The sequence below is a fragment of the Leucoraja erinacea genome, chromosome 4 (genome assembly GCF_028641065.1).
Source record: "Leucoraja erinacea ecotype New England chromosome 4, Leri_hhj_1, whole genome shotgun sequence".
Taxonomy (NCBI): Eukaryota; Metazoa; Chordata; class Chondrichthyes; order Rajiformes; family Rajidae; genus Leucoraja; species Leucoraja erinaceus.
Window position 1 is genome coordinate 75013969 of NC_073380.1, and position 16661 is coordinate 75030629.

The window sequence follows — 16661 nt, forward strand, 5'->3', positions numbered from 1 at the left end:
TATCTTTGTATTAATATCTTGATTTCTGCAGTCTTTTTCTTTTCACTGCCTTATATAATTTATGTAAAATGTGCACTTAATTCATATCTTGTTTAAGAAGGAACTGCAGATGCTGAAAAATCGAAGGTAGACAAAAATGCTGGAGAAACTCAGCGGGTCAGGCAGCATCTATGGAGCGAAGGAAATAGGCAACGTTTTAGGTCAAAACCCTTCTTCAGACTCTCGACCCGAAACGTCACCTATTTCCTTCGTATTTTTGTCTACCCTTAATTCATATCTTAGTGTGTTGTGAGTCTATGTGGCTGTGATGCTGCTGCAAGCAATATTTTAATTTTACTGGCACCCCATCCTTGTACATACAGCAATAAACATTTGACTTGACCTGATTTAAAACCCCATTAATTAAATTAATAATTAATGGTATTTAAATCTCATAGTCATCATGGTGGTAGTTAAATGCATTTTGTTGTCTCTGTACTGTACACTGACAATGACAATTAAAATTGAATCTGAATCTGAATCTGAACTCACATCTCTAGTGGTCAAACCCAACCTCTGGATTGTAATTTAAGGCATCTGGATTGTTTGGTAATCTAATTGTGCCACCATCAACAACACCAGAAATCTGCCTTCACTAAACAGAGTTATGTGAATCTCTCGTTCTCAATTAATTTACTGATGTGGTGTTTAGTTGCAAATCTAACATGCCCGGTAGTTTCTAACTTGAAGCCACAAGGCACATCCTGTCAATGTGAGTAAGGCAAATTCCTTGTATGTGAATACTTGGCCGATAAACTTATTAATTCATTCATACAAAGTCATTACGCTCTCCACTACTTGAATCACCACATCCAAAAATTCAATCAGACTGATTCAGGCATGACCTACCATCTTCAAGTCCATGCCAAAGCAGCATTGGCTCAAGGCTAAAATATGCAACTGTTATTGGACTGCAGTTGTTTTCAAAATAAATGTTATTGCTGAAAGATAATTAGGCAGAAGTTATTAGAATGACAAATAACATTTTAATGAAGTAGTTGTGAAAATAAGATTTAAATTAAAGTGAATGTACACAAAATCCTTCAATTAGTTATTTTGCAAATGTGTTCTCAAATAAATGAAGGCAAATATTATGCTGCAGATTATATAAAGTGGCTTAAGGGGGGATTTATCTGAATGCAGAGCAGCCAGAAATAATTAGAACAGCAAAACAAATATAAATATTTTTTCAAGGGCTTCAACGTTGATGAATATAGTGGTTGGGTTAAACCTGATATGAAAGAGACTAGCTGAAATTGGCATGATGCCTTTCCCTTTGCAATGACTTTCAAAAAAAGAAAAGATATATCAAAAAATAAAATCAGTGCAACTATTCTTGGGCCACAGTTTTCAGATTTCCATCTGTAATTCTGCCTTGTCCAGCAGCTAAGTCCATGACAAAGGAAAATAGCCTCTTTGATCCTGCACAGAATTAGACTAATATAGCATGCTGTAACTTCAAATGGGTTTTTGCTCCAGCAGATTGAGGCAGAGGAGATGGTGCCATCAAAATCGGCAAATGTGCTTTGACTTTGAAAATGTCTAAAAAGTTAGGGGATATATTCTACATCACAGTTGTGAATTATACACATAACTAAGATTAGGTTTGATAAAATTCAACATTCATTTTCATGCTTGTTCCCATTAGCTCAACTTGAAGCAATGAAGTTTTTAAAACATATTAATACATTATTAATGTAATTAAAAGAGCTTCAAAGCTTGACATTTTGTATTTTTCCTTTATTACCGATCAAAGGCAAGAGAAAAACAATCAAAGTTAAATTTAAATTTAAATCCAAGGAAGATAATTTTCTGTAGTTCCCAAAAAGTGGAAACATCTGGCAACTCTACCTCCGCTACATCGACGCAAATTCTACCTCCGCTACATCGTCGATTGCATCCTGTACCCACACACAACTCACTGACCATCCATTTCACCACTAACTTCCATCTGGCACTCAAATACACCTGGACCATTTCCGACATTTCCCTACCATTTCTTGACCTCACTATCTCCATCGCAGACTGCTGACCGACATCCAGTATAAACCCACTGTGAGTCAGAAACGAGTTCCTGCCCCGAAACATCAACGATCCATGTCATTCATAGATGCTGCCTGACCTGCTGAGTTTCTCCAGCATTTTTGTCCACCTTCGATTTTCCAGCGTCTGCAGTTCCTTCTTAACCATTTTGATAACTCCACTGTGAAATCTCCTCAAGGTATGCCTACTTTGAAGAAGTTGTTGTCCTCCCTCCGAAGACAATTTTTGGAGTAAGTCATTATTTATTTTTAATGCTTAGTTTAGCACTTTTTGAATGCTCATACAAATTTTGAACAATGTTTTAAATACTCTGATTTAAATAGATTTTAAATGTCTCCGAATGTTAGAAACACTTAACAGAAAACCTTTTGCTGTGCCTGGAGGCAGTGTTGAACTTTTTCCACTTTAAAAATATGATTGTATCATTTCCAATCATTCACAGATAAAAACAGTGGTCAGCACAGCTTGCACTCATAGTATATGAGCATATCGACTGAGAATGATACCCCAGCGGTATGAACAAACAGCACTTCATAGTTTGTTTGAGTAGTTTACACCCCAGCGGTATGAACATTGGCTTCCCTAACTTCAAATAAGCCCTGCTTTCTTTCTCTATCCCATTCCTTCCGAATTCTCCCACCAGTCTTACTGTCACCGACTACATTCTATCTTTGTCCCATCCACTCGCTGACATCAGTCTGAAGAAGGGTCTCGGCCCATAACGTCACCTATTCCTTCTCTCCAGAGATGCTGCATGTCGCGCTGAGTTACTCCAGCATTTTGTGTCTACCTTTAATCATATGGACTTCTGTCTTTTTCTCAATCAACATGGATATCAGGTATTATTTTGTGTACGAAGATGAGGACATTGTCCATTAGTTTGTGGGACATCCAGTAATATGCTCAGTAATCATTCTTCAATAGAGAAAAAAGGGTGTTCCGAATTCTATAGGACTCACAGCCAGACTTCATTCTGTTCTAATTGCAAACTTTGCTTAATTAACCAAGTGAATAAATGGCATTAGCAACTTCCTCACCAGTGTTCCACAACTGTCCAATTTTACATCTGCCAAAGCCAAAGATCTCCAATCTACACTGCATCTGAACCCTCAGATAGAACTGTCACAAATTCAGACTTATTTTCTTGTTCAAAAATGATTTAGTTTCATTGAATTATTGGGCATGAACTAAAGCAACTGATCCAATTTTGGCCCAGTGGAATCTATACAATGACAGCAACAAACTCCATCTATCTATCTTCTATCTATTATATAAAAGGCTGTGGCTGCCTGTCGCCTGCTGGATGCCTGCCTGACTTGTGGCTGCCAGCCTTTGATTCGTTGCTACGCCAACACAAGACGCAGAATTGGCGAGATGTTTTCCATTTCGGTAGAGATTTCACTATCCATTCCAAGTATCCACTCCTGATTAAATTCTGTTGTGTTTATGTACACATTTTTTAATAAAATCCTTCTCACCACCCCCCCACCCAAAATTTCAAAATAAAACAGCTCTCAGCCATAACATGTTGGTGAACGTTCAATCATGTGATGTCACAATGCAACGTTCCATCGTGTGATGTCACAATGCCCAATGCTCACAGATATCCAATCAGAATGGATCTATTTACATATGCCTTTGCACCAGCCCCAGCCCCAGCCCCCCATTCCCGCAGCTTGTGTCGAATCTTGGCATCACGTGTATGGGAATAGAGAAAGAGGATTGGGGATGAAAGGGAATGGGGAACAGATGGACTGTTCCTACCCCTACCCCTTCCACTCTCCCTCCCCACTATTTCCACCCTCTCCCCACCCCTCTCCCCCCTCCCTCCACACTTATCCCTCCCTCCCTTACCCCAACCCCCCCCCCACACCTCTCCCCCCTCCCCCATCCCTCTCTCCCCCTCCCCATCCCTCTATCCCCATCTGCATCTCCCTCTCCTCACCCCTCTCCATCTCCCTCTCCTCACCCCTCTCCCTCTCCTCCCCCACCCCCTCCTCCCACCCCATCCATCTCTCCCCACCCCCCTTACCTCTGCCCCCTTCCACCCCCCACCCCCTTCCCTCTCTCCCCATCCCCCTTCCCTCCCCTTTCCCTCTCTCCCCCACCCCCTTCACACACCCCTCTCTCCCACTCCCTCCACACTCTTACCCCTCCCTCCCCTACCGCATCTCCCTCCTCCCCTTCCTTCCTCCCTCCATCGCCCACACCTCTCCCCCCTCTCCACCTCCCCATCCCTCTCTGCTCCCCCTCTCCATCTCCCTCCTCACCCCTCTTCTTCTCCTCCCCCTCCTCCTCCTCCACCCCCATCCCTCTCTCCCCACCCCCCCCTTTCCTTCCCTCCCCCCCCACCCCCATCCCTCTCTCCCCCACCCCCTTCCCTCTCCCTCTCTTCCCCCCCCCCCCCTGCCCCCTACCCCCTTCCCTCCCCCACCTCTTTCCCTCTCTCCCCCACTCCTTCCCCCATCCCTCTCTCTCCCCACTCTTCCGCCTCCATCCACACTCTTCCCCCTCTACCCCCCTACCCCATCTCCCTCCTTGCCTCCCTCCCCCCCCCACACCTCTCTTCCCCTCCCCTCTCTCCTCTCCTCGCCTCCCCCTCTCCTCACCTCTCCTCCCTCTCCCATCCTTCTCTCCCCCACCCCCTTCCCTCTCCCTCCCCCCGCTCCCTTCCCCTACCCCTCTGTCCCTCTTTCACCACTCCCCCTACCCCTCCCTCCCCACTATTCCACTTCTGTCCCCTTACCCCACCCCTCTCCCGCCCCCCCCACCCCCCTCTCCCCCTCCCCCTCCCCCTCCCTCTCTTCCTTCCCTGCACACATCCTCTCCTGCCCCCTCTCTCTCTTCCACCACTCCCCCTGTCCCGCCCTCCCTCCCCACCTTCTCTCCTTCCCTCTCTCCCTCTCTCCCTCCCAACTATTTCCCCCCCTCTCTCCCCCCTACCACTCTCCCCTCCCTCCACACTCTTTTCCCTCCTCCTCCCCTACCCCATCTCCCTCCCCCCCTCCCTTTCCCCCTCCCCCCCACATCTCTCCCGCTACCCCCCCAACCCTCTCTCCTCCCATCCCCACCCCCTCTCTCCTCCCCCTCTCCATCTCCATCTCCTCACTACCTACCCCCCCCCCCCTCCCCCCACCCCCTTCTCGCCCCCACCCCCTTCTCGCCCCCCCCACCCCCTTCCCTCCCCATTCTTTTCCCCTCCATCCACACTCTTCCCCCTCTACCCCATCTCCCACCTCACCTCCCTCCCACCTCTCCCCCCCTACCCTCTCTCCTCCCCCCCTACCCTCTCTCCTCCCCTCCCCCACCCCTCTCTCTCTGCCCCCTCTCCATCTCCCTCTCCATCTCCCTCTCTCCACCCCTCTCCCTCTCCTCCCCCTCCTCCTCCCACCCCATCCCTCTCTCCCCCAACCCTTCCCTCTCTACCCCACCCCCTTCCCTCTCTCTCCTTTCCCCCTTCCCCCTACCCCCAACCCCCCTGTCCCTCTTCCACCACCATTGACAATTTGTACAGAGGGCATTGTCAATGACATAATATGCTGCGTATCTCATCGATTAATGCAAATGGGGAATATAGTTTACAGATCAGAGCACGATGTGAACGTAATTTGACAAATTAGCACAACGGCTATAAGTATTGTTTCGCGTATAAGTAAAGATTCAAAGAATCTGCACGCAATATTTCCATTCGCTAATTTCCATTGATTGTGTTATTTAACCTGCAAGTGATTTTTTTTTTAGATAATTTCCAAGCATATTGCCTGAGAACAACAGGTAGAGGGCCTTCAACATAAAGTGTTACCTTTGTTTCTCTTCCCAAAGATGTAGCTTGACCCACTATTTCCAATGGATAGGGTTTTTATTTTGGATATCTCAGACCAAATTGATCCCATATGCTACAATGGAAAGGGTACTGTGGAAATGTTCATGATCATAAGGGCGTTTATAACAATGGGCTTGACTCTTTATTGAATTGTTGTTGACGAACACTACAACTGAACTGGCAACATAAAAGATGAACTGAAAACAAAATTGTAGTAGTATCCTTTTGCAAATGCTCTTAATAAATGGCCTTCAGATACTTATGAATTCATGTGATATAAATACTACAATGGGAATGTTTTTTTACAATCTCTTGTTAATGGACAAATATCTCAAAGAAATATATTTTGGCCCATTTAACAACCTTGTGTCAGGTAATGGAAAATAACCATGAGAAATGTTTAACAAATGTGAATCTTTTTAAAGGGACTCATTCACCACTAATAAATATTACATTATATTCAATTGGAGTGGAATCATTCTATGAAAACTAATGATTTATTTACCAGGCAATGATTCAGTAATGTAACTTATCGTACAATGAAAGGGATGAAGCTGGAGATATTCTAATAAGTAAACTGTAATATTCATATTTATTTAATTATTTCATATCAATTGGAATTATATTGTATGAGTTCACATGCTGCGCAATAACCATGCAATGATTTTGTAAATAACTCTTAATAATAACACAGTGATTCACAGACAGTTATTCCAAGAATCAAAGACAAAGAATACTTGGTAATGTGACAAATTCTTAGGCAACCGATAAGAGTAGATATCAGAAACTTTAGTTTATTTTTTGGTTGCCCATGACAGGAATGTCAATGCCAATCACCTCACCACCGCTGAAGGGACCTGCAGATATTGCTGCCTCACGGTTACAGTCGGGAAAGTGGTTCAGGAGCCTGAGAACCATTACCTCCAGGTTCAAGAACAGTTTCCCCCCCATCAACCATCATGTTCTTAACCCACCCAATACAACCCTAACCATAACCTGACCTCAGCTTCAACCCACTACAGACTTTCTGCTACTATGGTTGCTCTACATATTTTGTATTTTTCCATTGTCATAGTCTGGTTTAATTAGAATATCTGATAATTTATTGTATATTTATTTCTCGTTATTGCTTCCAATATGGCTGTAGAGCCGTAGCAATGCAAGAGTTTCATTATTACAGTCAATATTCAGTGCATGTGACAAATGAGCATTCTTGAATGTTGAAAAAGCTGCACGCTCACATTCAATCAAAAATATATTTGGTTTAGATAGGTTGTGATTTCAGTAAAATACATTTTATTGACATCAGTAACCATCCGCTAAATGCCTTATATATTTTTAAATGACACATGACAAGCTTGTAGCAAATATAATGAAGATAAACATCTGGCGAATTTCGTTCGAATACTAGATTGACAAAATGATCAAAATCATACAGGTACCAAGGAGAAGATCACTGTTGATGTGTGGTCTCTGATAAGCCAATTGATTGGTGTTCTGCTTTCAAATTTTGACATGTATTGAATAGAAGTTAAAATGAAGACACTACTGTTCAAAGATCTCCCTGGTTAGAAGATGTTTACAAAACTTCACCACCATTATTCCATGCCATATATTCCTAGATATTATTAACAAGGCCTGAGATGTGACTGCAGCAGCTCTTTTACCAAAGTAGAGAATGTCCCCAATGTCATAAAAACATAGAAACATAGAAAATCGGTGCAGGAGGAGGCCATTCAGCCCTTCGAGCCAGCATCGCCATTCATTGTGATCATGGCTGTTTGTCCCCAATCAATAACCCGTGCCTGCCTTCTCCCCATATCCCTTGATTCCACTAGCCCCTAGAGCTCTATCTAACTCTCTCTCAAATCCATCCAGTGTTTTGGCCTCCACTGCCCTCTGTTCCACAAAATCCCAACTCTCTGGGTGAAAACGTTTTTTCTCACCTCAGTCGTAAATGGTCTCCCCTTTATTCTAAGACTGTGGCCCCTGGTTCTGGACTCGCCAAACATTGGGAACATATTTCCTGCATCTAGCACGGCTATGGAGAAATCGAACAATACTTAGTAGCCAAGCTGTGGGGTACGCATGGAATTTCATTATTTGCAATTTTGAGCTCTCTCCAAAAGCCTACAAGCAAGAAACACCCAACCAGTTGTCAAGCTGGAGAGAGTACAGAGAAGGCTTACGAAGATGTTGCCAGGACCCGAGGGTCTGAGTTATGGGGGGAGGTTGAGTTGGTTGGGACTCTATTCCCTTAAGCACAGGAGGATGAGTGGTAATCTTATAGATATATACAAAATCATGAGAGGAATAGATCGAGTAGATGCACACAGTCTTCTGCCCAGAGTAGGGGAATTAAGTATAAGCGGACATAGCTTTAATGTGAAGGGGAAAAGATTTAATAGGAATCTGAGGGGTAACATTTTCACACAGGTGGGTATATGGTATATGGCCAGATGAGGTAGACGAGGCTGGGACTATCCTAGCATTTAAGAAGCAGTTGGACAGGAACATGGATAGGACAGAATTGGAGGGATATGGTCCAAACGCAGGCAGGTGGGACTAGTGTAGCCGGGACATGTTGACAAGATGGGCCAAAAGGCCTGTTTCCACACTGTATTACTCTATGACTCTATGGCTAATGTACAATCTTAATACTAAGTGTTGCAATCAAAATATTGAAAAATACAGCACAGTAAGAGGCCCTTTGTCCCACGATCATGGCAAATTAAACATCCATCTACCTGTGCATGGTCCATATCCCTCTAATGCCTGCCCTTTCTTGTGTCTAGTCAAATGTCTCAAACTTGTCTACCTCTATGCTTCCCTTGGGGGCATTTCCAAGCATCTACCATCTGTGTAAAGAAAAACACTGCTTCACAAATGTGCTTTAAACACTTTCCCCCACATACCTTAAACAGGTATGCCTGTCATACAGGTGCCATCTACAGTGTGAAATTTACATCTTGAGGAAAACACTCTGCCTCTCATAGTTTTATATACTTCAATCAGGTAGCTACTCAGCCTTATAGCTAATACACTCCAATCCTGGAGGACCTCTTCTGCATCCTTTCCAAAGCTTCCCCATCCTTCCAATAGTGTGGATACCGGAATTGCACATAATACTCCAAATGTGGCCCATTTGTGGTTGGTGTGGATTATACAATAGACAATAGTTGCAGGAGTAGGCCATTCGACCCTTCGAGCCAGCATTGCCATTCAATGTGATCATGGCTGATCATCCGCAACCAATTCCCTGTTCATGCCTTCGCCCCATATCCCCTGACTCCACTATCTTTAAGAGCCCTATCTAGCTCTCTCTTGAAGGTATCCAGAACCGGCCTCCACCACCCTCTGAGGCAGAGCATTCCGCAGACTCACAACTCTCTGTGTGGAAAAAATGTTTCCTCATCTCCAGTCTAAATGTCTTACCCCTTATTCTTAAACTGTGACCCCTGGTTCTGGACTCCCCCGACATTGGGAACATGTTTCCTGCCTCTAGCGGGTCCAAACCCTTAATAATATTATATGTTTCAATAAGATGCCCTCTCATCCTTCTAAATTCCAGAGTATACAAGCCCTGCTGCTCCATTCTCCCAGCATATGACAGTCCCGCCATCCCGGGAATTAACCTTGTGAACCTACGCTACACTCATTCAATAGCAAGAATGTCCTTCCTCAAATTAGGAGACCAAAACTGCACACAATACTGCAGATGTGGTCTCACCAGCACGCTATACAACTGCATAAGGACCTCTTTGCTCCTGTACTCAACTCCTCTTGTTATGAAGGCCAACATGCCATTCGCTTTCTTCACTGCCTGCTGTACCTGCATGCTTATTTGAGCTGAAGAGCCAGATTCATGCTGTCTGACTTTATGATGTGCTCATTGTCGATGGTAACAACAGGATTAAAAGCTTGAGAAGATTTTCGCTGTGTAATTTTTCCAAGTGTTGTCATTTGTTTGCTAACCAGGTAAACTCAAATGGATGTGTTTCTGAAGACACAGCAGTGATTGCAGCATATAATCTTCATTTTTGACTGAAATTAAGATATTTTACCTGAAACCCAAAGGTTTAGAAGGCACATTCTCAATTATTCTTATAATATAAATCACAACTAAAGGGTGTATGCTTTGTATCATTTCTCCAGTACATTGTACAGAATGATTCTAATGTATATGGTGTGATAGTAGAAAAAAATGGGGGAAAGGTGAAACAACATGCAAAAAGCAAAGGGTATAACTAGATTTTTATTCTAGACTTATTGCTGGCTTGACCTGGTCAAGAAATTCATTTAAAAAATGTTGGTACTGATCCTCAGTCCGATATTACACCACACAATAGATGAAGTTTTTTTTCTCAATAATGTCATGAAATAAGTTTTAATTTTCTCATTTAACTGACATGATAGTATTTCCATATCTCTATTGATAATACTTTTGTCCTGACTGAATTGAGAGCGCCTTTGACACCTGAGCATGTTGAATTTTCACCAGTATTTGAGTTACTGCATGCAAACAGCCACATTAAATGTCGAAGATGTCGGGGATGAATGAAGACTTGTCAAAGTATATTTACACGCGTCAACAAGATAATCTAGTTATAATACAGTTTACGGATGTACAGTATGTACGATCTCCACAGAGGCACAGATGTGGCTGGCTGTGGCAAAGCGATGGCAGAACGCCATCTAAAATCCCTGTCCCATTGTACGAGTTCATTCAAGAGCTCTCCCAAGTTTAAAAAAAAATCAAACTCGTGGAAGCACGTAGAATGAACGTAGCGGGTACGTCGGAGCTCGGGGACGTCTCATAGCGGCTCGTAACTCTAACGGCTGGTACTCGGGAAGAGTTGCTAATGGCCGATAAGCTCGGGACGACTCGTGAAGATTTTTCAACATGTTGAAAAATGTCCACGAGAGCCCCGAGTACTTACGAGCGGCCATTACTGTAAATCTCCGAGTTCTAATCAGGACAAACTCGGGAGAGCTCTTGAATGAACTTGTACAGTGGGACAGGGCTGCAACACACGAGCTAATGAGTATGTCAGTTTCAGGAATATCAGGAGACTATGTGAAATGTCCTGCTGACATTAAATTCCATCAGGGTAAAATCCACCACACAAGAATCTATTTTTAATATGGCATTTTGAGGTATCAAAATAAACAATTATGTGCATTAATTAAATAACTTTTTTTCACATTTCAAGTTGCATAAATGTGAACTTGAACCTAAAAAATTGTCCTTTCTGCTAAGAGCTTGCCATTCTTGAAGACATTTTCAAACAAGTGTAAAGGTCCTTTTAGAATTTAGTTCACACTAAATTTAGTCTGCCCTTGATGCAATATTGAAGCAGATACTCCTACTTAAATCTACTTAAGTACTGTCTTCAATATTTCATTGATAGCTTTATTTTTTACCTACTTATGTTAGCAGCAACATAAAACAACCAAATGACACTAAAGGAAATCCTTGAAAAGTATAAGAAGTGTTCTTTTAGTAAGCAGTAGCAAAGAAATACAGAGCTAAATCTGTCAAATAATTGTGTTTGGTCCCATTCAGATGATGTTCCCTAATATAAATCAAGAACAATCTATGAGAGCAGGTTCAAGATATTTTCATGTGTCATTTAAGAAAATATCAGCTAGAAATTTTCTACACTAATCTTTAAATTGAGGAATCCAATATTATGAACAGATAACATTTGGGATTAACATTTTTTTTTCCTTCTCCTTTATGGGTCTGTCTCACTTTGGCGATTTTTTAGGCAACTGCAGGCGACTAGTTTGTCGCCACATGTTCGTCGATGGTCGCCGGGAGTAGTCTTCTCAGTCGCTCAAAAAGGTGTAGCATCTTTCTGGTCGCCACTAAGTTTTCAACATGTTGAAACATTTTCGGCGACTGTGGGTTTGACGCCAATGAGCGTAACTTGACGAAGATGCTGTCATAGGTTGTTCGGCGACCCGCTACATCTATGACAGTCGCCAGCAGTTGCCAAAAAAGTCACCAAGTGGGACAGGCCCATTACATTTTGCAAGGAGTAAACAGGAGCTCACAAGAAACCAATGGTCCATTAAATGATTTCAGAGGTATCAGAAAACTCTGTATTGTTCTCAAGTTCACTAAAGTGAGTATATTGTTCTACTCCACAGTATGCTATGACAGCACACAATCCATGACGTTTTTTCACCAAATAATATCATGAAACATTTTTTTATTTTCTAGTTTAACTCGTGAAATGCCTTGTAATTATATTTTCACATCATGTTTGAGTGTACTTTTATGCAGGATCTATTACAATGCATCAAGTTTCAGAACTAAGGAAAACACTGATCTGAACAGAGTTGAATTTGCACTTTGGAAACGTTTATATTATCATTACTTATTTATCATTTTCGATACAGGCATACACAATTTTTAAGACGTTATTTGAAATGTATTCCTTAGAATCACTCAATGGCTGAAAATGTATAGCTCAATGTGTCTGTTTTCGTGACTCCACAATAATCATCCTCTGATGGGGAACATTATTTCCCTGTATAAAGTTACCTTGATACTGAGCACTGAATCCTCTGTGCCTGTGGTTGTTGTCTGATATAAAGTGTAGCCTAAGCCAGTTCTTGCTGCTGATAATAGGTGGAGGCAGATTCATTCCTGACAGCCTGCAGAAAAAACAAAATAGAATGTCTTGGTTATTGTCAGCCATATTCATTTAACCTTCTCCATTTTCATCATTGATATATTCAGTGAAAACATTAAAATTAAAGGAATGGGAGATATTGATCTTCACTTCATGTAAAGTCTTCACCATTGAAAAGCCATTGATCAAATACAAGTGAACCTGACATTTTATCAGATATTTGCTTTTAAAATGCATGGATATTGTTGACTTGGGTATCAGCTTTACAGCAATGTTATCTTTGCTCTTACATTATGAATCAAAATACATTTGGAGGGTTGGTGCATCGTGGTTTTTACCTGACCACAAGATAGATATCATATGTCATTTTGTGTGTGCTAATCAGGAAGAATGCTCAGTCTTGATTGCACTTAATTCCATTACATTGCACAATAAACTAATTGTTGGCTGCTTCAGTAGAATAATATTACATTTTACAATAAATCAATTAATAATATTTGCTGAATCTGTTCTATTCTCTTCACCATGGTCCAACACTATTTCTACTTTCTACCAAGAACTGCATCCATGGCCTTTGCATTTCTCTCCCCACTCCCAAACTGAGGTGTATCTCTAGAGATGCAGAATTCCCCCCCACCAACCCCCAGCTGACATATTCACTTGTTCTGGTGAAATTTTATCCACTACAGGTGCACAACCTTTTATCCGAAGATCCAAATAACGAAAACCTCCGAATAGCGGACATTTTTTCAGTCCTTGAAGAAAGGTCCTTGAAAACGTTCACCGAGGGCGGCCCGCAGAGGTGACAGCGGAACCTCCGGTCGGTCCTCGAAGAAAGGGGAACTAAATCCCCATTCATAAAAGAGAAGGTGAGGGTATATTGCGCGGGAGGGTTAATAATTGACAATCTGCTGCTGCCTGCCCGCTGAGTTAAAAAGTTCCCACGGTAGACTCACAATACACAGTGTATCGTGAGTCTTGAGTGGGAACTTTTTAACTCAGCGGGCAGGCAGCAGCAAATTGTCGCTCCCTCCAGTTTCACCCCACCTACACCCCTCTGCTTCCCGGCCATGTGTGTGACCCCTTCCCTCCCCTCTCCAGCTCCCCGCGCATTGCACCGGCGCGGGGGCTTTGCACTGTCTTCACGTTGGAGCCAGTTCCAGTCACCGGAGACGTCAGGACCAACGGGACACCGACCCCCAGGCCCACTGCAAGCACGGAGAACCCAGAGACCCACAGCCAGCAGCAGCCCAGCCCCGTTCCAATTCCAGAGGAACATGCTCTCCGCTGTCCCCGTAGGGACAGAAGCTGATGGCTCAGGCTGGGACATCTCCGGGCACCCCCCCTGTACAGGAGCTGAGACTGGGAACTGTGGGGTTGTTTGCAGTTGCAGAGGGAGGGGGCAAGGGCAGTACAGTTCCCAGTCTCAGCTCCATTCCAGGGGGGTGACCGGAGACGTCAGGACCAACGGGACACCGACTGCAAGCACGGAGATCTCATAGACTCACAGCCAGCAGCAACTCTAGCCCAGCCCCGCTCCAACTCCACAGGAACCCGGGTTGCGGATGAGGGGGCGCAGCTCGGGCTGTGGGCGAACTGCCACTTGTCGCTGTAGCGGCGCATCGGGGAGCGGGTTCCTGTTGGTCCTGACGTCTCCGGCCACCCCCCTGGACAGGAGCTGAGAGACGTCAGGACCACCAGAAGCCGCTCCCCGATGCGCCGCTACGGCGACAAGTGGCAGTTCGCCCACAGCCCGAGCTGCGCCCCCTCATCGGGACACCGACCCCCAGGCCCACTGCAAGCATGGAGATCCCAGATCAGCAACTCTAGCCCAGCCCCGCTCCAACTCCAGAGGAACCCGGGTTGCGGATGAGGGGGCGCAGCTCGGGCTGTGGGCGAACTGCCACTTGTCGCCGTAGCGGCCCATCGGGGAGCGGATTCCTCTGGAGTTGGAGGGACAGGGAGACACAGCGGCTTTTGAGAATGGTGGGCAATCACTTCCAAAGTTCTGCCCACACAGTCAGTACACCTCTCCTACACTTGTCTCCTGCACTAAGATCATCTCGCAGAGAATGATCCCAGCCTAACCCTCCCTATTCTCTCCTATTCTGCAAGAAAAAACTACATTGAAGACTCGCGATCGAGTAACTGCCGGGATCGAGGCGCAAACTCGCGACCTTGCGGATACGAGCCGAGCACTCTACCACTGAGCCAGCCGTTAAAATCTACGCTAAAAATCTTCCATTCCGAAAGCCGAAAAATTCTGAATTACGAAAAGTGTTTGGTCCCAAGGCTTTCGGATAAAAGGTTGTGCACCTGTATAATCATTTACACATTGGATTTGTGTAGCAAGTGTGGGGGCATCATGAGCTGCAAAATCACGATGGTACAAAGTATTTGTGCAGATATAAAAGCATGCAACAGTGTAAAAGAAAAAAAAAGCACTGCTCATTCTGACAACATTGGAAAGTTGCTTTCAACTAATTGGGCCTTAATACTGCTGCACTCCAATGAATCCTTTGACGAGCCAATTTTTAGTTTCAATACAAGTCTGCCCCAGTGATGCCTAAGCTTAAAGGACCTGTCCCACGATGCAAGTTCACCCAAGAGCTCTCCTTGAGTTAAAAAAAAAATCATACTCGTGGTATTCTACTAACTCCTTCGACCTTCCACAAGTATGTTCACGAGCTCCTACGAGCTCCTACGAGTAAAAAGTAACAATTCTTTTATCACAAGTATTTTTTTACTTGTCAACATTTTTCACAGTGTAAAAAAATACTCGTGATGAAAAAATGTGTTACTTTTTACTCGTAGGAGCTGATTAACATATTCGTGGAAGGTCGTAGGACTGGGGGACAGGGCCGGGCGGGGCTAAGAGGCAGGTGGGCCTGGTGCAAAGACATTGTGAGGTCAGCAGCTGGGCAACCTTAATATTTAAAAAAAATTCAGTTTGGTTATAAATTTTAGTAAATCTCGGGAAATCATTGACCAAATTGATAGAGGATTGGTTTTTTGAAATCATAAGGAAAATTTCCACCAGAAGATGTAAATATTTCACTGTTATTGGAACGTCAGCAGCTGGGCAGCGATCAGATTTTAAAAGGTCAGATTGGTCAACAATTTTAATAAAAAGGTTAGGTAAATAAGGTACCAAATGTACAGCTTGGCAGATTTCTCAAATCCCAAGGAAAATCTCTACTGAAATATGTAAAAATGTTCCCGTTTTGGCGTCTGGATTTCAAGGAGATACGTTTTACATGCAAAATGACACACACACACACACACACACACACACACACACACGCACACACACATGCACACACGCGCACACACACACACACGCACACCCACACACACACACACACACACACACACACACACAGTTTTAATAGATATATGATATGATATGATCACAAAATGCTTCATACTTCTGTGGCACTTAAAGTTGGCCATTCTCTTCTACAAAAGACTAGTATTATGAAAGTGCTGTCATTTAATAGAAATAATCTCAACTCCTTGTTCGACAGCCTCACCATGTAACAGCATGGTTTCTGCCTAAATCAGGTGGGCAACTTTAGAACTAACTGGCTTACTTAGCAGTTTACTCTGAGAAACTAAAGCAAAACTAATGATGAAGTGGAAGTACAATGTAGAAACAATTTGGGGAAAAGAAATGTCAATACATTTTGCAATATTATTTCAAAAAATAAAATTTTCTAAATATTTCTTCTGGGCAGCACTGATTTTGAAATTAAATTTACTGGGAAACTGGGATTCACTTACTTGCAAGTTGTGGAATATTTTCTACTTGCTAAGCTGAAAGTAACGTTTAAAAGATGATGCACAAACTACTTACAAAATACGTGCTCAATTTAGAGTAGGAGAAAATGTAGTAATATAATAGCAAACAGTGGATGTGTCCAACTCACCCCAATGAGAAACCAATTTTTCAAAGGGCGGCATCACTGAGACATTTACAGCAAGTGAAGCACTAACAAACAGGTTCAGTTCAGTTTCATTTATTGTCATGTGTACCGAGGTATAGTGAAAAGCTTTTGTTTCATGCTAACCAGTCAGATGAAAGGCAATGTATGATTACAATCGATCCAATT

At 43.3% G+C, this 16661-nt stretch overlaps 1 protein-coding gene across 1 annotated transcript in view; it reads right to left on the reverse strand.

The window, feature by feature from the left end:
* LOC129696551 (CUB and sushi domain-containing protein 3-like) overlaps positions 1-16661 on the reverse strand; it is a 384242-nt gene that overhangs the window by 8322 nt on the left and 359259 nt on the right. Inside the window, exon 3 of the mRNA XM_055634575.1 lies at positions 12459-12571. Within this exon, the coding sequence (XP_055490550.1) occupies positions 12459-12571 (113 nt within the window). The remainder of the gene's footprint in view (positions 1-12458; positions 12572-16661) is intronic.